Source organism: Peromyscus maniculatus, chromosome 5 (genome assembly GCF_049852395.1).
Source record: "Peromyscus maniculatus bairdii isolate BWxNUB_F1_BW_parent chromosome 5, HU_Pman_BW_mat_3.1, whole genome shotgun sequence".
In the NCBI taxonomy this organism is placed as follows: Eukaryota; Metazoa; Chordata; class Mammalia; order Rodentia; family Cricetidae; genus Peromyscus; species Peromyscus maniculatus.
Genome location: NC_134856.1, coordinates 129,895,873 through 129,919,080, shown reverse-complemented (window position 1 = coordinate 129,919,080; position 23,208 = coordinate 129,895,873). Strand labels below are relative to the sequence as shown.

Here is a 23,208-nt window from a genome sequence, read left to right as displayed (position 1 = left end):
TGTCTTTTTGTCTTATTGACTGTGTCTTTTGCCCTGCAAAAGCTTCTCAGTTTTGAGAGGTCCCATTTATTAATGGTTGTGCTCAGGGTCTGTGCTGTCGGTGTTTTATTTAGGAAATGGTCTCCAGTGCCAATGCGTTCAAGAGTGCTTCCTATCTTCTTTTCTATTAAGTTTAGTGTAACTGGATTTATGTTTAGGTCTTTGATCCACTTGGACTTGAGTTTTGTGCATGGTGACAGATATGGATCTATTTGTAATCTTTTACATATTGACATCCAGTTATGCCAGCACCATTTGTTGAAGATACTTTCTTTGTTCCATTGTATAGTTTTGGCTCCTTTGTCAAAAACCAGGTGTTCATATGTGCATGGATTAATGTCAGGGTCTTCAATTCGATTCCATTGGTCCGTATGTCGGTTTTTATACCAGTACCAAGCTGTTTTTATTACTATAGCTCTATAGTAGAGTTTGAGGTCAGGGATGGTGATGCCTCCAAGGGTTGCTTTATCGTATAGGATTCTTTTAGCTATCCTGGGTCTTTTGTTTTTCCATATAAAGTTGAGTATTTTTCTTTCCAAGTCTGTGAAGATTGTGTTGGGATTTTGATGGGGATTGCATTGAATCTGTAGATTGCTTTTGGTAAGATTGCCATTTTTACTATGTTAATCCTACCTATCCATGAGCATGGGAGATCCTTCCATTTTCTGATATCTTCTTCAATTTCTTTCTTTAGAGATTTAAAGTTCTTATCAAAAAGGTCTTTCACTTGTTTAGTTAGTGTTATCCCAAGGTATTTTATATTATTTGTGGCTATTGTAAAGGGTGCTGTTTCTCTGACTTCTTTCTCAGCCCTTTTATCATTTGTGTATAGGAGGGCTACTGATTTTTTTGAGTTGATCTTGTATCCTGCCACTTTACTGAAGGAGTTTATCAGCTGTAGAAGTTCCCTGGTAGAGTTTTTGGGGTCACTTATGTATACTATCATATCATCTGCAAATAGTGAAAGTTTGACTTCTTCCTTGCCAATTTGTATCCCTTTGATCTCCTTTTGTTGTCTTATTGCTCTAGCTAGAACTTCTAGTACTATATTGAATAAATATGGGGAGAGTGGACAGCCTTGTCTTGTTCCTGAATTTAGTGGTATCGCGCTGGTCATTTTCTTATGTCCAGGATTTCAGCAAGGGCTGTTTCCTGTCAGACAAACCCATAAGAGGTCCCGGGGAGACAGTGGTCCACCCGCTCACGTTCTCGGGGCCACACATGGGCACATCCAGGTGGTGCTGACTGCGGCTTCAGTCTCCTCTCTCTGACAGGCCCGCTTCCTACAGAGCACCGCTGTTCAGCCATTGGTTCAGAGTGTTTGCCGATGCCGGGTCAGATCTGTTTCTCAGTAAGTATCAATTCTAATTCATCCTCACCAAACAAAACAAAAAACATTCCTTAAACTTGAAATGGTTTCAAATATCTGAAGCCAGGACTTCTCATATTCCTGCTACATGTGATTGTTTCTAGACCTCTCACTATAACTCATCTGAGGCCCTTCTCTTCCTGTCACAGCTAAATCTTTAAAAAACAAAACAACAACAAAAAAAAAACCCCTCTGATTGTAGCTGCCATTTCTGTCGCTTGTTCAGTCTCAGGTCAGCTCGGGCATCTGTTGCTGGTGTCCACGGCAATTGTTCTTGCAGAGGTCTCTGATGACCCTTTTAAAGTAAACTCTACAGTTCTCTTATTTGCTGAGACCCTTTGGTTTTAATTATTGAATATCTTTTAGAGGATTTGTTTTCATTTTGAAGCAATCTGAAACTTGCAAGTACAACAGAGAGATGTTTTTCTTGAACTGTTTGGGTGTGAGTTGCAGACATGATTCTCTATTACTCCCACAAAGATATTCTCCACACTCCCCACATCAGCAAAGTAGACTGAACTATCACGGCCTTTCTTCTGCTCGTCAGCTTCCCTTGAGATTCGCAGATTGTGGCTGACAGTCCAAGAGCCAAGTCTGGGTCACACACAGTATTTACTCTCCCGTTTACTTCACGTGTTTCACACCAGAACACAATCCAGACTGTCCTGGACTCTGATGACCTCAGGTACTTCTGAAGAAGATAAGCAAGTTGTGTTATGTTACCAAATCCTCTCAATTTGAGTATGTCCATTTCATCAGGATTACAGCCATGAAACTGTAGTATTTATTGCTAGAAAAATTGAGCTTAAAAACCAATGTCTGCTTGTATGTGTTTGTTACTATCCTGTTATTTTCCACAAGGTCTTCTTGGTTGTCATAGTTGAAGAGTGAGTGCATGTTCATATGTGGATAACTGTACCTATCATGTATCAACATTTGTGCTTATTTATATTTGTATGTGTGTATGTACATATACATATGTATACACACACACATACACACCTATACACACACATAAAATCCTGGTTCCAACCCAGCCTCACAGGGTCCCTGAATCCTGAGTGGAGTTGCTGAACATGTTCCCTCTTTCTGTTTATTTATACTTAATTTTTAAACATGTAAAGACTCCACTAAATAAAATTGCAATTTGAACATTAATTTTACTCGTGAGTCATATCTTCCCTAAAATATTAAAATAAAGATTTTGGTCTTAAAAAAAGGTTAGTATCTTATTTTTAAAATAAAAACCATTGATAATGCCCTGAATGTCCGACAACTAAGGAATTAGATAAATTTTGTGGTGTATTAGCAAAATGAGTTTTCATAGTCATTGTGCTTTATTAGATTCAAATTTAAGACTAAAGGTAGATGTCCCTGTCTTGATTGGAAAAAGCAGGAAAACGTGTGTGCACTGAAGCTGTAAATACAAAAAAGGCTCAGAGTAGTGGTCCACACCCCTAATTCCAGTACTCAGAAGGGATCTCTGTGAGTTCAGTTCAGCCTGGTCTACATAGCAAGTTCTAGGTCAGTAAGGGCTACACACAGTCCTCTAAGTAAATAACCCTGGAAAACCCTTAACTCTATGAGCACATTGGAGAAGGAAACCAAGCTAGCGTGTTGGAGACTAAAGGTTGTATGCCAGTTGTAAAGCCCTCTGATATAAATAAAACTTAAATTCTTTCTTAAATGTTTTTATGTGTTTGGGTATTTTGCCTTCATGTATGACTTTGCACCACATGCATGCCAGGTGTCCATGGAGACCAGAAGTCATCAGATCCCCTGGATTGTGAGTTACCATATAGGTACTGAAAATTGAACCTGGGTCCTCTGGAAGACCAGCCAGTCCTTTTTAATGCTGAGTTTATTTTTGAAAGAAGATTGACTGTGAATTGGGTACTCAGCCAAGGTGTAGTTTTTGAGGATCCCTTCAAATGAGCAATAAAGCAAAGGCTAGGGTACCTGTCTTTCGTGAAGAGGTGGGCACAGTTCCAGTTTGCCTGCCAGGTGGATGCAGGATGTATCCTTGGAGCTGTGTTGGCTGTGGAGGGAGGGGCTACATTTGCCTGTCCAGTCCTTGTTTGCACCAGGCTACACTTCCTTAGGCCCTGCCTGACACAGGGTCACTATGCTAACATGTTCAGTCAGCTCAGTTGTGTGCTGTTTTTGTGTTTGAAGTTAGCTCAGTTCTTAGGATTTTATAGCAGAAGTTATTTTTGAGGTGATACTTAAACCTTCCTTAGCTTAGTCCAAATAAGTCCCCCACATTAGGTTTCTTTGGAATTTTAGTACAGTTGAGAGCAGAGCCACATTTGAGTTCCCTCTGTAGACATCCTTCAGTGCATCCTTCCGTTTTCTGGAATCACTGACTGACACCTCCTCCCTGTTGCCTTAAATATCTGTGCCTGCCACAGAGCTTGCGGGTTTCTCACACCCCCTGTGCATGGGCTCTGTGGGAACCAGTGGTGCGATCTGCTGGCCACTTGAGCTGAACTCCCAGCATCACGTTGGTGCCATAGTCCACCCCTTGACATGTCCTCCATCCACAGCCACTGTCTTTATCAGGCTACAGGGAGCTTCCCATACTTTGTCTCTTTCAGACTCCACATGTGCTGCCAGCTGTGCGGTGTTAAAAGTCTTCGCAGACTCTGTCACCAGAGTAGCAAGCACACAGCACTTAGGGCCCCCTGCCTTTAGGTCCCTTCTTGCTCTCTTCGGTATCTTCTGTGCTCTCTTCTCATGTAAACCCGTGTAAAACTGCTCTGTATCATTCTAAGCGTCAAGTGGGCCTGGGCTAGAATCTTTCTCAGGTCGTTCTTTCAGGCAGAGTAGCTGCTTTCTGAATTGGGGTGTGTGTGTGTGGGGGGGAACTTTTCCATTTCTGTGTGATACTACAGATAAAGTAGCAATTGGAATGTCAAATTAGACTCCTCTGTCTCCGTCTTATTTCACAAAAGTGCGTGATGCCAGGGATATGAGGGTGGAAATTGAACAGCGTAGATCAGCCTAATCTACAGCAGTAGTTATGTTCCCATCCGCACACCACTGAAATACCATTTGTGCCAAGAGTGCAGGGGAGAAAGCGCGGGCACAGCCTGACATTAGCGAGGGAGGAGGCGGACAATAAGAGCTTTGCAGTTGTTGAGTTTCTGTTTTCTTTATATCCTTTATTCTCAAACTGCCACCTCCCCCTCATCCAGTTCCTTTAAAAATGTGATACTTTAGAGAATTTTATTCAAATGCCTCCGTGGAGACTTAGAAGCTGTTTTTTTTTTTTTCCTCCCATAGCAACGGGAGGCAAAGAATTACAGTTTTGAACTTTGGAAAGGCATGGCTGCTCATAGTTACTTTTACTCACAGCTAAGTTGTTTCCAACAGCATAGAACCAAGAATTGAGTTTTCACCTCTGAAAGTAAAAATATGAAACTGTCTTCTTAGCTCTAAAATGTCTTTATTTGTTCCATTCAAGTGTTTCTTTAGTAGTTCTATCAAGAAAATATAGGAAGGTACTTGGTTCTGAAAAAATTGAATGATCCTTTAATAATGTTGTAGCATCCTAGCATATACTGCTAATTACAACAAACTTTTTTCTTTGTCCTGTTCCAAAGAAAAGTATGAGACCAGCTATGAAAGGCACAAGACAATTTAAGTTTTTTAATGTATGTAAGAGGCAGTGTTGAAAAAAAACAACAACAACAACAAAAAACAAGAAACATTTTAAAACTCATTACAGTATTTTGGAAGTTATTCTTTGAGGACTTAGATCTTTAAGTGTATTTAAAAAACAAAATAATCTCAATGTAAGAACAGTTTACTTTAAATGCATATTATTCTTCTCTGTATTTGAACAATTTGTCCAAAACACAATCTATTCGTGTAGGATTTTTGCCTGTTCACATCTAAGTGGGAATCAGTAGTTTCTTTGTTGGTCACTATGGAAACGAGTCAGCCTATCCTGAAAAGCTCTTAGATCATACAGAACGATGCCTGTGTCTCAGTGTAGCTCCTCAGTGAGCAAGCCAGAGCTGGCTTCTGCCTCCTCCAGCTCTTGCCTGCCCCAGCCAGCGCCATGCAGGTGCAGGACCCTTCCCGGAGGCCTTCGGCTGTGCACTTCCTCAGCGCCTTTCTGCAGGGCCGCCGCCACTCCACTTCTGACCCGGTCCTGAGGCTGCAGCAAGCCCGCCGTGGCTCTGGCTCTGCCACCAAGCTGCTGTCCTCATCTTCTCTCCAGGTGATGGTGGCTGTGTCTTCTGTAAGCCGTCCGGAGGGGAATCCAACTTTTCCCGAGAGAAAAAGTAAAACTCTTTCTTATAATTTGCTACCCTTTGTATCTAAGCTTTAGGAATGGGAAAAACCTGCAGTTGTGTCTGTACTTTTAGAACGTTGACAGTTAATTCTGTTCATGCTTTTTACTCTGCGCATGCTGAGACCTAATGGGTATGGAAGAGGAGATAAAATGATGGAATAATTTATGGCATTTTTGTTGTTGTTAAAAGTATAGTTTTGGACAAAATTCATCCTCTTGAAAAAGATGAGCTTTTGCATTTTCTTCTCATTACCAATATAATATGTAGAAATTGTTGCATGTGAAAGCTTTTGTAATATTAGATGAAGGCACTTACACTGGCTCACATCTATAATCCTGAGGAAAAATGAAACTGTTTCCCATGTAACATTCTATTGGGAGGATAGAATCTTGAACCTTACTTTCCTTGTATATGTTCTAGAAACTTCGGAACGCCCAACGCCAAAGTACACAAAGGTGGGAGAACGTTTACGGCATGTTATCCCTGGGCACATGGCATGTTCCATGGCGTGTGGTGGGAGAGCCTGTAAGTATGAGAACCCAGCCCGCTGGAGTGATCAGGAGCAAGCCATCAAGGGCGTTTACTCATCCTGGTAAGTATGGCTCTGGGTCTAGCACAGCTCTGTAGGTGAAGGAAGCAGGAATGCTGGGAGCCAGCAGGCAGGCAGTGTAAAGGAGACATGGGCCTTGAATTCAGGGGACCTTGCAACCACCCCTGGGTTTGCCAGGAGGCCGTCTGTGGGATACTACCTACTCAACCTTAGTTTCTCATTTGCAAAATGGAAATAATTAAGCTCAAAGCCTTTACATTAAGTGAAATGATATGCATGAAGTATCTTAAGTTAGTGGGTAATTAGGTAGTTCTTAAATTTCAGAAATTGATGAAAATAGTAAAATTGTTCAGCTATATGTTTGGGAAAATTACATGGTCCATGTGTAGTCCTCAGATCTGTGCAGTTAGTTCAGCATTCACATCATTTGTCTGTTACTGTGAAATAGACTCTAGTCTCTTGGCATAACTGGTGCTGGCTGCCAGTCGAGCAGGCAACCGTGAGATGCTGGCATTGCTTCTGTGTTTAAGCACAATTGATTCTACTCTTAAGTCATACTGCCTTTATTATAGTAGTGAGCTAGTCAGGTATGTATTTGTGGTCTCAAAATACTGGTAATCGTATTTGAGCTGGGCATAGTGGTGCCTGCCTTTAATCCCAGGACACAGGGAACAGAGGCATGTAGATCTCTGTGAGCTCAAGGCCAGCCTGGTTTACATTGTGAGTTCCAGGACAGCCAGGGCTACACAGTGAGACCCTGTCTCAAAAAACAAAATCCTATTTGGAACACACTTAGAATTTACTGTTTAAAAGGGCTTTCCTCGTGAATTATTTTATGCAGGAAGAATCCATTTTAAAATCGGATGTTTCCTGACCACTTCTTTGACTTGCTGTCTCTACTCTTGTGCTGCGTTTCCGGTATCCCTGCAGTGACACAGTCTGAGGCCCACTGTCGTTAGTGGTCGGTATGAGTCATAGGCAAGCCTAGTGACACTAATGGCATGAGGAAACCAACGCTCCTGAGTCAGAGTCGGTCAGACAAGCAGACGTCCAGTGTGGCATAGCTCACACGGACACTTTGCCTAGTTGTCAGCCAGCCGTGCGAGCCCTTCCCAGCTCTGCTGCTCTTATGTCAGATCCCATCTCAAGTCTCTCGGAGCCCCTGTTCTGCCTACCCTTGCTCCTGAGGGGGATGCTGTCTTTAGATGCTTGCCTGCCAGCTTGATGGCTTTGCTGCTCCTCTGAGACTCCTGTGAGTCACACCTTGCAGTAGACTGCCTTCCATACCTTTTACCGTCTTCCCGATGACAAACTTGGACAGAGTAAAGCTGGAAGTCTAACGAGTGGCAGGCTCTTTATGGCCAACTGTTCATTGACTCACTCTGTTCTGTTCATAGATTCATTCATAAACATTTAATTGTAGGACAAGGCACTTTGCTACTAGGTGCTTTCAAATTATCACCAATTTTCATAAAACACTGTGAGTTGTTAATGCCATTTTCTTGGTAGTCCAGAGAGATGAGTTCATTTGCCTCATAGATAGAAAGCAGAAAAACAAAACAGCATTTGAAGTCAGGCCCAACTGACTCTAAACCCCCACCTTCTTTCTTTGCTTAATTGCAGCACCTCAGTATTTATAGCCACAGGCTAGGATTTTTGCTATATTTGTACATCCACATCATAGTGAATTCTCACCCCAGTCCTATGTATGTCTGGCATTATTACCCCATTTCACACCTCGGATAACGGGTGTCCAATGCCAGCCTCCCAGTTGTCCTCTGTTTAGTTGACTGGCCACTTTGTCACAAGGTGAAGGTCCCCTTTATGTCCACTGGAATCTCTTTAGAGTCCTTGCAGATGTTTTGTCAGAATCCATAAATAACTTAGGTCTTGAAATTTTTTCCTGGGGATTCAAGGAGCTACAAGGTTTCTCAGAGTTCTAATTATGAGGCAGAATTATGAAAGAATATAGAAGTTGTTGAAATGATAAAGTTGCTGATCCTATCAGGTAGAATGCTCTGAGTTTTGTGTATCTCAGCAGTCCTATATCCATCTTCAGGGTCACTGACAGTATCCTGGCCATGGCTCGTCCATCCTCTGAGCTGCTGGAGAAGTATCAGATCATCGAGCAGTTCCTTGGGTAAGTACTGCAGCATTCACAGTGGTAGTGAACACACTCAACATGCTTTTCTTTAACTGATTATGGCATCAAGTGAAAAGGACTTCACTTAAAAGAAAAAAAAAACAGGGAGTAAAGAGCTGACTTTAATAATGTCTTACTAATGCTAAAATCCTGTTTCTCATGACTCCAGGTCCTTATAACTGATTGCTCTTTTTCTGTTAAGTCATGGCATAAAAACAATCATCAACCTGCAGCGCCCTGGTGAGCATGCCAGCTGTGGGAACTCTCTGGAACAAGAAAGTGGTTTCACGTATCTTCCTGAAGCATTCATGGAGGCTGGCAGTAAGTTCCTTCCCACCCTGCATTATCCCACACTGAATTATCAAGGATAATACTTAGACACTTTTGTCTTCCAGGCTCTTAGGTTAAAGAGGTAATACTTATTTACTTATCAATAGAATCTGCGTAGTAGTGGGGCTTCTAATTTCACTTAAAATGATGCTGCCTTTCTTTGATGTTGCTATTGTGAGTACAGGGTTTCTTTTTCCTCTAGGAGGGGCTGGGAGGAGACCCTGCAGTAAAAAGGCTTTTTTCAGTTAGCGCCTGTACCATGTCAGACATGACGGCCTCATTTTCTCTTTAACACGATTGTGCAACTCAGCTTAAACTTAGAGAGTTATCAGCTTGTCTGAGACCCCATAGCTTAGACATTCCAGTGAGGATTGGAAGTTGAATAATTTTTGTCCCCACAAGCCTATGTCCTCGTGGCCAGCCCAGAGCTCATCACAGGAGCTTTGGAGAAGAGACCACTCAGCGGAGTTATTCCAACCAGGCTGAGCAAGACGAGCATGTGTTCTGGGAACATGTTCTCAAGAGGCTTATGTCTAGCTTTTTTTTTTTTTTCTAGTCACACTTAAGTAGAGAACTCATCTATATCTATTTATCTATATCTACATATCTATATAAAACTATTTAGCCATTTATTAGTCTTTTAGAGAATTTCTATTCTTAAACAAGAATACACATTACTTACCTCCACCTTAATTTTTAATTCTATTCTGTTATAATTCTTTCCATCTGCACTTCAACAGAAAATGTATTAGGCGATAAAGAATGTGCTTGTAAGAAATGTTAAGTTAAACTTACTAGAAATATAAAAATGCTGTTATATGGGCATGGTGGCACACAATCTCAGCACTCAGGAAGCAGAGGCAGGCAGATTTCTGTGAGTTCAAGACCATCCCAGTTTGCATATCAAGCTTCAGGCGAGCCAGGGCTACACTGTGAGACCCTGTCTCCAGAAATAAAAAAAACAAATAAAAAGGCCTACTATTGTAACCTGCCTAGTCAGTGGAATCTCGTGCCTTGTAACTCATTTTCTTCAACTGTCCTTGCAGGGTTTTATGCATATTAATTTTGGTTTTCTTTTTCTCTTTCACTGTCTAGTTTATTTCTACAACTTCGGATGGAAGGATTATGGTGTGGCATCCCTCACTGCCATCTTAGACATGGTAAAGGTGATGACATTTGCCTTACAGGAGGGGAAGGTGGCTGTCCACTGCCATGCAGGCCTTGGGCGGACAGGTAACCTTTAGGAAGTCATATTGTAGTGTGGGCATAGTTAAATATGTAGGAATGAGATTTCCTAAGTCTAAAGAGAAATAGTTTTTAGAATCATAACAGAGCTTTGGAATTAAAGAAATAAAAGATATTTGACGCGTCCTAAAACTGTATAATAACCATGTACTGATAAGAGTATTTCTGAATAATTTAGAGCTGAAAACTCATTGTGTTTAAACATGTTTCTAAAACTATTTAAATGATCAGCTTATTTAAATGGAGCATCTCATGTTGATAAATAGTATTTTTTTAAATACTGTTTTTCTTTTTTCTTTCCTTTTTTGTTTTGTTTTATTTTTCAGGACAGGGTTTCTTTGTATAGCCTTAGCTGTCCTAGAACTAGCTTTGTAGACCAGGCTGGCCTTGAACTCACAGAGATCCGCCTGCCTTTGCCTTCCAAGTGCTGGGATTAAAGGTGTGCACCATAACTGCTCGGCTGGACATTGCATACGTTATATCTCTGCAGATACTTCTCCTTATACTAAAGATCTATGTCCCCATGAAAAAGGCTATATTGTATTCGCTGCAAACTGGAGGCATGTAGTTCTTAGAGGTTCTGATTTCATAACTAGATGTTCACAAATTTTGGAATTGTGTGGGTATCTTTGATTTGCCTTTTACATTAAGATTTGTTGACTATTGTATTATAATTAATTGATTATGAATTCTTACCAATAACTAGTGAAAAAAAAGTCATCATACTATTGCAGCTGACATCCTTAATAGCATTTGCTTATGTAACAGAGTTACATCGTGGTCTGGAAAAAAAAACACAGATTAGTGTAGGCATAGTTTAGAAGAATTGTCAGGCAGAGAAGTAGACTCTATGAATGTAATAATCCCAAAGCAAAACTTTGCCAGTATGGGGGAGGGCTCAGCAAGAATGTTCTGGCAGTGGATGGCAGAGATGACGGAGCAGGAAGTGCGAAGGGCAGAGTGGGTGGTAGATTAGATGGAAACATCAAGAGCAGTTTACCCAGAACACAGAAGCAGGGTTTGGCTTCCTTCCATGCCAGAGTTAGGCAGGAGGAGGCTAGACCAGGCCTTCAGCTCACTTCTTCAGCCCTCCTCACTTCAGCACCCCCTAACCTGCCAGCCGTACTGACTCCACCTCAGCCCCCCTTCATCTGCCAGCTGTGTGCTAGCTCATCTGGGGTGCAAAGCTGACTCAGTCACCGGAAGGAACTGCCACAAAGACCTATAAAAGTCTTTGCAGTAATAAATGCTTGAGGGGTGGTAGAATGCTTGCCTAGCATACACGAGGTCCTGGGTTTGATATCCAGTACTATATAAAACCAGCCTGTACTGCACACTTGTAATACTAGCACTTGGAAAGTGGAGGCCAGAGGATCAAGAGTTCAATGTCATTCTTGTCTGTATACAGAGTTCCAGGGCAGGTTAGGTTACATGAGATTCTGTATTAAAAAAACAGCAACAGAAAACTGGCAGGTGTCATTATTACTATCCTTCAAATGTGTTTGTGTTTATATGATTTCTTAACAGTATTCAAGTCTTAAATCATCAAAGACTGATACATGAACGAGTCTTTTCTCATATTAATCTTCTTTACTGTGTAGGTGTTCTAATAGCATGTTATTTAGTTTTTGCAACAAGAATGACTGCTGACCAAGCAATTATATTTGTGCGGGCGAAACGCCCCAATTCCATACAAACCAGAGGGCAGCTGCTCTGTGTACGGGAATTCACTCAGTTCCTGGCTCCACTCCGTAATATTTTTTCTTGCTGCGATCCCAAAGCACATGCTGTTACCTTAGCCCAGTACCTGATTCGCCAGCGGCATCTGCTTCATGGTTATGAGGCACGACTTCTGAAATATGTGCCAAAGATCATCCACCTCGTTTGCAAGCTGCTGCTTGACTTGGCTGAGAACAGGCCAGTAGTAACGAAGAGCACGTTGGAAGGACCTGAACTCTCTGCTGAGATCGAAAAGACTGTGTCTGAGATGGTTACGATGCAGCTGGACCAAGAGTTACTGAGGCAGAACAGTGACGCACCCGACCCGTTTAACCCCACTGCAGTGGTGGCCGAGTTTGAGAATCAGGATGGGATCCTTTCTAATGAGCGTGACTTTGACCCCCTCTGGAAGAGGAGGAATGCTGACAATCTTCAGCCCCTGACACATCTGAAAAGGCAGCTCAGCTACAGTGACTCAGACTTAAAGAGGGCCAAAGCTATCCTGGAGCAAGGGGAGACACCTTGGACAGTGCCTGCCCAGGACTTGCTGGACCACAGCCTCCAGCATCAGAAGCACACCAGCCATTGTTATATGCCACCAACTCCAGAGCTAGGCCTAAATAAGGAAGCCTTGGTTCACAGCACATTTTCCTTCTGGACGCAACCAAAATATGGGGGCTTAGAAGGACTCAAGGATGATGGATCACCACTTTTCTGTAGGAAGGACATCCCAAAGGAAGTACAGCGGAGCAGAACCTTCTCTGTGGGCACTTCTTGTTCACACAATTCTGGGGAACCAATGCCCCCCAACTTTGCAAGTATCCATATGGATCCAGAGCAAGTCACCCACTGCCAGTGTCACGCTCCTGGTGGTTGGGTTCCAGGCTCTGTTCAGGAGGAAGGGAGGACTCCCTGCAGCCCTCTAGACTGTGGCTCCAATCCTAAGGCACAGCTCCCACAAGGACAGGAAACCCAAGACAGCACACACCTGTCGGAAGCCATGCCATATGCTGGTTTGCAGTCTGAACTGAGTGCCGAAGCTAGGCGAATACTGGCAGCCAAAGCCCTTGCAAATTTAAATGAGTTTGTGGAAAAGGAGGAAGTGAAAAGGAAAGTGGAAATGTGGCAGGTATGTGCATTCCATTTAATATATATATATATGTACTTATATATATTTATAGAGAGGATATATATATATATTACACAACACACACAAGCACACACACACATACACACACGCAGGCACGCACGCACGCACGCACGCACGCGTGTGCATAGAAATGGTTTCATTAGACCAAAAATATGTAACATGTTTTTCCAAACTCTTTGTTACAGAAATGGGAAGAGAGGAACTTGAAGTTTCCCAAGTGTGGTGTGAACCTGGTGTGGAAACGACCCAGGGTGTTGTGTAGCTGCAGCTAGATTTCTGTGTTCAAGAACACACCTCGTGTGATGCTTGCTCCACACATGATGTTTGTGTTGGTAGCGCTCTTCTCGGGGCAGCCACATCCACAGCAGATGGTGTTAGGAACTGGCCTGCGGTGTTTTTCTAACTGAGGGCCTGGAACAGGGAACCACAGTTTGGGAACCACTGGCCTAGTGATAGAAAGAAAACAAATTTACTTCCCAAAGCTTGTTGGTACAAGGGGTGAGTCAGGCCTCCCTTCTTGGGCCTGCTCTCTCACAGACTTGATGGCCCCATTCCAGTAGGGTCACTTCAGACTTAGAGATGGCAAATGAAAATGACCCGTGTGCATCTGTCATATCTGAGAGGAGGACTCCGAAACCCACTTCTTGGCTCTTACTTAGAATGTGAAGTTTTACATTGAACTCCCTATTTGGTGTTTCCCTCCTAGTAGGACAACAGTCTTTGGCTGCACTTTCCTACCTGGGATGAGCACCTGTCTAGAGAAAAGATGGGCCCCTAGAAACTCAGCAGAAACGGGGAACTGGCCCAGCCTGGGACTGTCTTGGGCTTTTTGACTCAGAGAAATCCTGAATTGGTAGCCATACTCTTCTGTGGATTACTTGAAAGGTTTTATTTTATATTATAATTATGTGTATTTGTGGGAGGGTGGGGTATGTACAGTGGCATGTAGGTGCCCTCAGATCAGACGAGAGTGTCTGGTATCCCCAGAGCTGAGATTGCAGGCATTTGTTAAGACAGCTGGTGTGAGTGCTGGGAACTGAACTCAGGTCCTTTGGAAGTATATACTGTTAGCTGAGAGCCATCTCTTCAGGTCATGCTATTAAAGTAGTTGCTTTTCTTCCATATGCCACCATTTATAAAACCAAGAAGCTAAAACTTGTAAAAGCTAGGACATCTTCAGAGGTAGGAAATGATGTTAGGAGCTCTTACCAACTTACAGTGTACAACAGAGGAGAGAACTGAATAAAAGAGTATCTAACCTAATAAAAACTCAAACATTATTTTCCTTCCAGATAAATTTTCTTTATTCCCCTCTATAAACTGAAAAAAGTCTCTCATTCACTCAGCCAATATTTCTCATGCATTATTGTATGTTGAGAGCTAACAAGTAAGGGGATCTTTGGTTAAGAATGCCATGGTGCCGCTCCCAGGTGAGCCCTGCGTGTCCCTCAGCCAAGTGCCCATATGAGCTGAGAAGAAGCAGGTTTGGGCCAGCTCTGTCAGCTAGACCTTTAATCAAAGCACTCGAGGCAGGAGTAGTCAAATCTGTGCCAGTCTGGTCTACATAGTTCCAGGACATGCAGGGCTACATAGAGACCCTGCCTCAAACAACAAAAACATGCGCATTTGGTTGGAGACAGGCTGTCTCTACATGTAGCACGTATAAAAGCATTTTCTGGAGCCACGAAACTTCTACCTTCTTAGATTTATCTCAGGACTTTGAGTAAGTAAAAAAGCCAGGTGTACTCTGGGAAAATAGTGTGATGCTGCGTATGTCTGCGCTAGGCCGTTGGTGAGCATGCCTTGTACCTTTCTCAGCACCCCAGACACAGTGGACTGTTTATAGACTCTCTGTGACTTTTATGAATCAGTATCATAGGCGAGGACTAAGGACTCCAGAAGTCAAGTGGCTTACTCGAGGCCATGGTTCATGTGGCAGTGTGTAGACAGGCTCTCCTCACATGCCTGCCTCACTGGGAAGCTTTGTCAAGCATCACGGTACAGTACTCACTTCACTCAGTTTTTGTTCTGCCCAGTTTATCTCCTCATAGATCCATGAGATTCAATAAAAAGCTATCCTTTTCTGTATACAATATGTCAGATAGGTAGAAATACAGACAACTCCAAGTGTGGGCTTATTTATGTGATAAAGAGAAACCCATGGCCCAGGCAGTAAGGCAAGCCAGTGGAACACCTCCCTGCCATTTTCTAGCTTTGAGCTATGCACAGGTTACTGTTTCCATCTCAGAGTTTATCTGTGAGGAGCCTCCCTGTGGGGTGCTGTGAAAGTCTGAACTAAGTCCTGTGTTACTTTTCTAACCACTTTGTGGTACAGGCTACAAGTATTTACTGAGCAAATAAATGGATATTAACAACTACTGTGTTTTGTATCATTGAGAAGTTTTATTTGATTTACCAAAGCATAAATTTGATCCCTGTCAGAAATTTCTTAACTCATCTTTGTGAGGTGAAGTCTTAAATTCTCGTGTGAGGCTGGTAGTAGTCTGAGTCATTAGAAATGGGCCCTCCAAGCCCGAGTTCTGGTTCCTGGACTCACATAATAGAAGGAGAAAACCAGCTCCACAAAGTCGTCTTCTCATCTCCACACACACATGCTGGTGGCATGCACATGCATGCACATGGGCACATACATGAATACACACAAATAAATGAAGTAATGAAAGCTCGTGCTTAAACTGTCTGCAGATATTTGGGAGTGTTCACAAGGTTTCCCACTTGTTTTCACCGTCCCAGATCACAGGGTGCCAGGCTTGGTACTTCATCTATAGGGGTCATCAGTAGGGTTCTAAAAGGCACTTTAGAAAAACACACACCACATTTACCAACTCTCATGCAGTTTTCTCTGTCTCTGTCTCTGTCTGTCTGTCTGTCTGTCTGTCTGTCTCCGTCTCTCTGTCTCTGTCTCTCTGTCTCTGTGTGTGTGTGTGTTTAAAAGGTTTAGCTGAGACCCCCAAATTAACTTATAAATGGTCCCCTATTTCTAATCTACCATTTTACCTCATTTGCAGTCCAAATTTCTGTTTTGTTTACCAGATGTCTGAGAAAGAAGACTGCCTCTTGAACTCCATCTGTGGCCTCACTCAGAGACAGGGCTGCTGGCTTCGGTGGCCCTTCTCCTGGTAGTTAGCCTGCACTGTGTGTGGCAGGGATGAGACGAAGTTTCGAGAAGCTCCTGTGTTAGCTGGGCATCCCTAGCTAGAGGTGCAGGCCTTGAGGATGGTCCAGATTGCACCTCAGAGCCCAGCCTTCACTCTTCAGCCGCTTGTGAATCCTCCAGTTAGGTCTATACACTTGCCTCTCCCCGTGTCCATCTCTCTCTCCCTCTTCCTTTGCAGAAAGAATTAAATTCCCGAGAGGGAGCCTGGGAAAGAATCTGTGGTGAGAGAGACCCTTTCATCTTGTGCAGTTTGATGTGGTCTTGGGTGGAGCAGCTGAAAGAGCCTGTAATCACCAAAGAGGATGTGGACATGTTGGTGGACAGGCAAGCAGATGCTGGTGAAGCCCTATTTTTACTAGAGAAGGTAAAGTAGCTATTGGACCAGCTAATGAGTTTAATTTAGGCCCTCAATGTAAGTTTCACACATGTGCAAAAAAGAGGAATGAAAATTGTATTTAGGTCTATTTTAGTGGGTTTTCTTTTCTTTTTCCCCTAATTTTGTGTCTGTGGTCTCCGTGTGTTTGTATATGTGAGTGCAATGCTCAAAGAAGACACAAGAGGGCATTCGATACCCTTGGAGCTGAAGTTCTAGGCCCTTGGGAACCACCTGGTGTGGGTTCTGGGAACTGAACTCAGGTCCTCTGCAAGAGCAGCACATGTTCCTAACCACTAAGCCATCACTCCAGTCCCCCAGTTTAGTAGTTTTTCTAAGATAAGAGAAATTGGGGCTGGAGATGTAGCTTGGTGGTAGAGGACTAGCCTAGTGTGTACAAAGCCCTGGGTTTGATCTGCAGCATTGTAGTTACAGAGAAATTGATGCACAACATAAGCATATAGAAATGGCAGTGAATACTTGTAACCCCAGCACTCAGGAGGTAGAAGTAGTTTTACAAATTTGAAGCCATCCTTGACTACATACTGGATTCAAGGTTATCTTATATGCAGCAAGACAGTCTCAAAACCAAGCTGGGGAAGTAGCTCTGTGGTAGGTCATTGCATATTGTGTACAAGGACCTAGGTCTAATGCCCACCCCTAAAAGGAAGATATCCATAGCCTGGGAGACCGAAGTGATTATACTTTAGGAATCATTTCTCCAATGTGAATGCTGGGAGAGTCATTAAATCCTTTCAACCTTTCATTTTTAATCTTTCAATATACACCTTAACATAGTAAATATCATTAAATTTTGGATTTCATTTTGGCTTAAAAATATGGTGTTTTGTCAGGTGTGGTAGTGCACACCTTTAATCCCAGCACTAGGGAGTCACATTTCTCTGAGTTTGAGGACAGTCTACATAGTGAGATTCTGTCCCAAAAAAACCAACTGGTATGATTTTTTTCATAAATGGATGAGCATCTCAGTGACTATGATGCAGACTGGAATATATACTCATTGGAATTTTTTTAAAGGGAATGTATGTATCACAAGCACACATATGTGTGCATATGTCTATATAGCTCAGTAGAGCATGGGACTCTTAATCTCAGGGTTGTGGGTTTGTGCCCCACATTGGGCGCCAATTGTAGACAAATTTCTAAACAGTCTTATTAAATAAGAAACACAGAGCCAAATACAAGGGTGCAAGCTGTCAAGATCAGAGCAATAGCCGCCAACTAACCTTAGCTCACCATATCACCATAGCTTCCCAAGAGAGCCTCTTCCTGTCTAGCCTATGCCTTTTTTGCCTGGCTGTTCTCATTGGCTCTTAACCCAGCCACCTCACTTCCTTTTCACTGCCTGTCTATAGAGACCTCCAGGTCTCTATAGACACTGGGATTAAAGGTGTGTGTCACCACGCTTGGCTGTGTCCTTGAACACACAGAGACTCTGCCTGCCATGTGATCAAACTAAGGGTGTGTGCCACCGTCTGACTTCTGTCTATGGCTGGCTATGACTCTGATCTCCAGGCAAACTGTATTTATTAACATGCAAATAAAATATCACCACATACATCCTTACATCCAGGTTGCTACTGGGGGCTTCATCTGCCCACCTTCCCAGGTAGTATCTGCAGTGAGCTGGCCACACAGTACTGGCTGCTTGGTGCCCAAGTAAGCTGTACACTCCACTACAGCATCAGCTGATCAAGCTGGAGTGATTATATCCAGAAATGGTAGGAAATAAAGTCCATTCCGTGCACTGCAGAAGAAGCATGTGGTTTAGAACCAATCTTCAGGAGTACCTGATCAGACCTGGCGACAGAACAGCCAGCTCTGTCCGACGCATCTGAGCAGTTCCTATACCATATTCATCTGCTCCAGTAGATTCTTGACCGAGTGCTCGAGACTAAGTCAGAGCCAGCAGCTCCCTCTGTAATTATTTGAGTTGATTTTTTGAGGTACTTTAAAATTAATTTCTTTTTATTTCTGGAAAAAAACAAAACAGGGGCAGTACCAGACCATCCTCTGTGTGCTGCATTGCATAGTGAGCCTGCAAACACTTCCTGTGGAGGTGGAGGAAGCTTGCCTTTCCCATGCCATTAAAGCTTTCACCAAGGTGAGTCCCTGTGTCCTCCACACCAGTCACACCATCTCTGTAAGTCACAGGTCCAGGGGTCCCTTCTCTTCTCAGGTAAAACTTTCCGCTGTTTCCCCTTAGTGCCCATGTGTTTTAAGAAGAAGTTGGGGCGTGTCCTAACAGTGGTGTCAGGAAAAAGCTGAATTGTCTGGTTGTTGAAGGGTAGTGTGGGAACAAAGCTTTTATTTAGGCAAAGAGAGAAGCAGCTGAGTATTCAGCAAGTGCTTTAAGTCTTGTCCCTCCTAGGAGGCAGGGCTATTTGCTTGTCCAGACAGATCCACCTTGGATTTCAAAAAGAATCATTTAAGCAGAGGTAAGCATCCACAGTTGTCAGGTCAGCACCCACAAAAACATGAAGCACATGCTTCCAGGAGAAATGCAGGTGTTTATTTCTGACCCTGAGCCTTGTGAGAGCCACTACCAAGACCCTCACAACCAAATAGAGCAGCATCCCAGATCCCTCATCTGCTGATGAAGGAAGCAGCCTTTCCCTTGTCAGAATTTGTCTAAAAAGGAGCAATTTGTGGCAGCAAGAAGCTGCACCAAGATCATCGTTCTTTTTCAGTAGGACACACCTCACTCTGGGGACAGTGCAGGGCTGCTCTAGTCCCCACCCCGTCGTCCTCACTCCTCAGCAGAAAATGACAGGCATGGCGAAGGCCCCAAGTGTGTACAGTGCCTTCCAGCAGAGAGGGGACCCTCAATCTCACTGAAGTTTTTAATGTGTACAAAACACTTGCAGGTGCCAGATTCCATTTAAACTCCAAGAAATGTTAAGGCAGTGGGTATTATTGGGTTTATATTTTCACATGAGGAAATTGAAGCCCATGGACCAGTGGTTCTCAGTCTGTGGGTCATGATCCCTCTGAGGGTCACATATTAGATATTTACATTTTGATTCCTAACAGTGGCGAAATTACAGTTATGAAGTAGCAAATAATATTAATAAATAATATTGTTGGGGTAACCACAACGTGAGGAACTATATTAAAGGGTCTCAGTGTTAGGAAGGTTGAGAACCACCACCACAGACATTACATAAAAGATGGATGGCGATCCACAGAGAAGGTGGGAAGCCAGACTGTTGAGGTCTTCCGACTGCAGTCCAGAGTGGCCCTGGGGCTTCTGGACACCACACACCAGCTGCTCTGCTTCCTTTGGAAAGGAGACTTCCCTTGAACATCAGTGACTCTGAGCTTCATGCTCACAGCTGCCTTCCTTGCTGGCCAGCTGTGTGGATTGTAGTCAACTCTTGGCACTAAAGTCTCGAGTTTCACTCTAAGGTTTGATATTGATGTGATTGGTAGCTCTAACGTAGTCTTTCAGTTCCAATGTATGAAACCCATCATGTGTGTTTTGTGACTCTATGTATTTCTATATAAATCTTTGTTGTAGTTTTTTCCTAATCCGTTTTCCCCCCTGAGACAGGGTTTCTCTGTGTAGTTTTGGTACCTGTCCTGGATCTTGCTCTGTAGACCAGGCTGGCCTTGAACTCACAGAGATCCACCTGCCTCTGCCTCCTGAGTGCTGGGATTAAAGGCATGTGCCACCCCCCACCCCCGACTCCAAATCCTTCTTTCCTTTACAAACAGAAACTTGCTAAAAATTTTTGCTACAGTGTCTTAAATAGGAATTTTCTTTGTCACCAGGTTAATTTTGATTCTGAAAATGGACCAATAGTTTACAACACCCTGAAGAAAATATTTAAGCACACATTGGAAGAAAAGAGAAAAATGGCAAAGGACAGCCCTAGGCCTGGCCTCTCCTGAAGCTTTCCTCTCTGGACAAGGATCTGTCCTGAGGGTCCATCCCACCTAAGGGTGACACTTCTGTTCCCATGTGGCCGTGGCATGCTGGCACTGCCCTTCCTTGCCACACTCCATTGTCAATGCTGTGTCTCTTGTGCTGAGAATAATGGTTCCTTTCTTGAGTAGTTATTTATTTTAAAATATCCTTGAGCTGTGTCTTGACAACTTGCCATGAAGTTGGTGCCACTTTATTTATTTATTGAATTAATATAGTTGTGTTGATATTTTATGTTTGATATATTTGTGCCCTTACTCTTTTTGACGTTTTGGAGGAAAAAAACACAACTCTTCCTTCCAAAACAGTTATTTTCTTAACAGAACTCTTCCTGGAGTTTCTACTAAATAGACAACTTTAATAGCAAAATCTTACTGTGTATCCACCCACAAGACATATATGTATCCCCCTCCTTCAGAAATATGACCTAAGAAAGTCACCAAGTGTCTTAAACTGTTTTATATTTGTTACTAAGAAGGCTATTAATACATTTTAAAGGATTTTTAAAACCTTTGAAGCTTTTTGGTTTTCTTTTCTTTTTTTACAGATGTGGCAAAGGCTTTCAAAGTATATTATTTTTCAATGATCCAATGATTCAGTTTACTTTAATAGACTGACTGGAGAGGTTGGGGTTTTGTACTTGTAGAAAGTAGCCTTGCTCTTTGTCAGGCTTCCAGACAACCTCTCTCTTGGCTGTCCGAGGAAGGAGAGCCCTCAACCCAGAGGCCTTATTCCACTTCCCCGAGCTGTTTCTGAGCCAGTTCACTTCTTTACGGAGAAATGGGATCAGAAGTGGCCAGTGTGGGCAGTTAGTTGCTAAGCAGCAGAACTGGCCTTTGTCCTCATGGGGATTGTGCAGAAGGGACCCCAGTGCTGAGAGAAGGCTCCTCGCTAGCCCTGCTCTCTGGGGGCACTGTGGCCATTCTACATAGGCAGCTCAGAGCTGGAGCAAGTCAAGCCAGCCACTGTCTGCCCCAGGAGCCCGGCACTGCTGTCCGTGCCCCACCCTCCACAAACCCACTTGCCTCGGCCTGAAACTAGCTGCTGTTTTCCTTTGAGGACTGTAATTTTTAAATTGAATTTGACCCCAGGTTGCATTCACCTTAACTAGCTTCAAATGAGAACAGTTGACTGCTCAAACTTGTTCCTTTAGATTAAACTATTAATCCGCAATTGAAGCCTTACTTTATTTACATTAAATTAATATATAGAAGCAGCAGAACCCATGCCATAAAGAGGAGTGTCTTGATAGAGGTGACAACCAGACCAATTCAAACTAAAGTAACTCTTAGCTTCTTGGAATTTTGGAAAGAAGCAAGACTGAATTAGAACAACAGAAATTTCTCTAATTCATGCATTTCTGAATTATATCAAAAACTATTTTAATCATTGGTCTCACCAACTCTGATGGCAAAGGCTAAGTACAGTTTTCTTCACCCGGAATGTTCTTCTTAGGAAATGAAATATAATAGTTGTTAATGAACTGGCTTACCCAGTGTGGAAATGTCTTTTTAAGTGCCTAGCCTAGCAGCAGGAAATGGTTGCATTCTATCTCCTGTGGTACGTTCTGAAATCTGACGTTCAAAGAGAATGTTTGTCTTCATCTCTGTCAGCCTCGAATGGGCGGTGATGCCATGGAACTTCGCCACCCTCATGCTCAAAGCCAGCTGCACCCGTGCAGCTGGAGCACTGGGTTAAGTTCTAGAACAGTCATGCGACCACGCCTCTGCATGTCAGAAAATCCAAATACACCAGCCTGAGAAGACACAGTCAGGCTCTGTACAGGTATTGTGTTTATTTGAATAAAGGTCAAAAGAACAACCACTGACCCGGACGTGTGCTTCTTCACCATAAGTTCCTGGGCACTGTGTACACGCCGGAGTATTGGCAAGCCATGGCTCCTGACTGATTGAGTAGCTGAGTTAGCTAGCCATGCTCACCTTCAGTTGGAGTGACCAGGTTGGAGAGTGGGTTCTGAGAGAAATGGTTAAAAAAATCCACTCAGACAAGATTCCAGCCTTCCTTATCTAAATGACGAACGAGTTCTTTCTAGCCAAAAGGATGAAATTTTCACACGTTGGAGAAGATTTAAGGGTGCAAACTCTGCTGAAGAAGAAGCAGCGGAGAGCACGCCATACTGAGAACTCCTCACGTGTGTGGCCAGGCGCTGCCTCACTCCTCTGAGCACCCTGAAAAGCATAGGGTGTTCATTTGATGAAGACACAAGCCAGGCAGACTCCCCACTGGGACCCCTGCCCACCCTGCAGTGGACCTTCCCAGTCTGGAGCACCCTCAGGACACCAGTCATTGACCCCAGAGCCCCCCAGGCACCAGATTCCAGGAGAGAGTGCCCGTTGTTTTCCCTAACTTCAGAGGCAACAGCACATGCCTGGAAAAGGCTGAGCCAGCACTAGCTGGTGGTCTCCATCCAGCAGACCTCACCCAGAGAGGAACGCAGGGCCTTTCTGTCAGGCCCCCTTACTTCTAAGACTCGCTAACTGCCCTCTGGGAAGAATTACTGTTCCTGCTGCAGAATTGGTTTTGTTTTTTTGCATAACTCAAATTCTATGCTGATTTACTTAGTCAGGTCTTCAACCAGCTCCCCAGTTTTATGTGCATGTGCCGTGTTGTTACAGGCACGCATAGGAGTCTAGAGGGCAGATGCTGAAGTTTCTAGGATCTGTGCCAGTTTGCAGTGAACTGTCTGTCCAGAAATGCTGAGATCCTTAGAGGCGAGGAGACACAGACGGGCCTGAAGGTGTGCCGTGCCTCCCCTGTGGTCTGGCTTCAGGAGAGGGAGAAGGGCTGAGGAGAGGTCTCAGTGGCAGTTCATGAGTCACTAACATGGAACTCCAAATT

The 23,208-nt window shown here is 43.4% G+C and overlaps 1 protein-coding gene across 5 annotated transcripts in view; it reads left to right on the top strand.

Annotated features, from left to right (window-relative positions):
• Positions 1–22,177, top strand: part of Ptpdc1 (protein tyrosine phosphatase domain containing 1) — a 67,598-nt gene extending 45,421 nt beyond the window's left edge. Inside the window, exons 3-11 of one of the 5 annotated variants that reach the window (XM_076573273.1) lie at positions 5,637–5,700; positions 6,133–6,304; positions 8,322–8,402; positions 8,608–8,726; positions 9,831–9,968; positions 11,582–12,828; positions 16,206–16,391; positions 18,415–18,525; positions 20,196–22,177. In XM_076573273.1, the coding sequence (XP_076429388.1) occupies positions 5,637–5,700; positions 6,133–6,304; positions 8,322–8,402; positions 8,608–8,726; positions 9,831–9,968; positions 11,582–12,828; positions 16,206–16,391; positions 18,415–18,525; positions 20,196–20,315 (2,238 nt within the window). In that variant the 3' untranslated portion in view covers positions 20,316–22,177. Of the gene's footprint in view, positions 1–5,384; positions 5,701–6,132; positions 6,305–8,321; positions 8,403–8,607; positions 8,727–9,830; positions 9,969–11,581; positions 12,829–13,034; positions 15,228–16,205; positions 16,392–18,414; positions 18,526–20,195 lie in introns of those variants that run through there. The other 4 variants (XM_015985901.3, XM_006992295.4, XM_042278429.2 and 1 more) reach the window with 4 other exon arrangements.
• Positions 22,178–23,208: the final 1,031 nt, after the last annotated feature.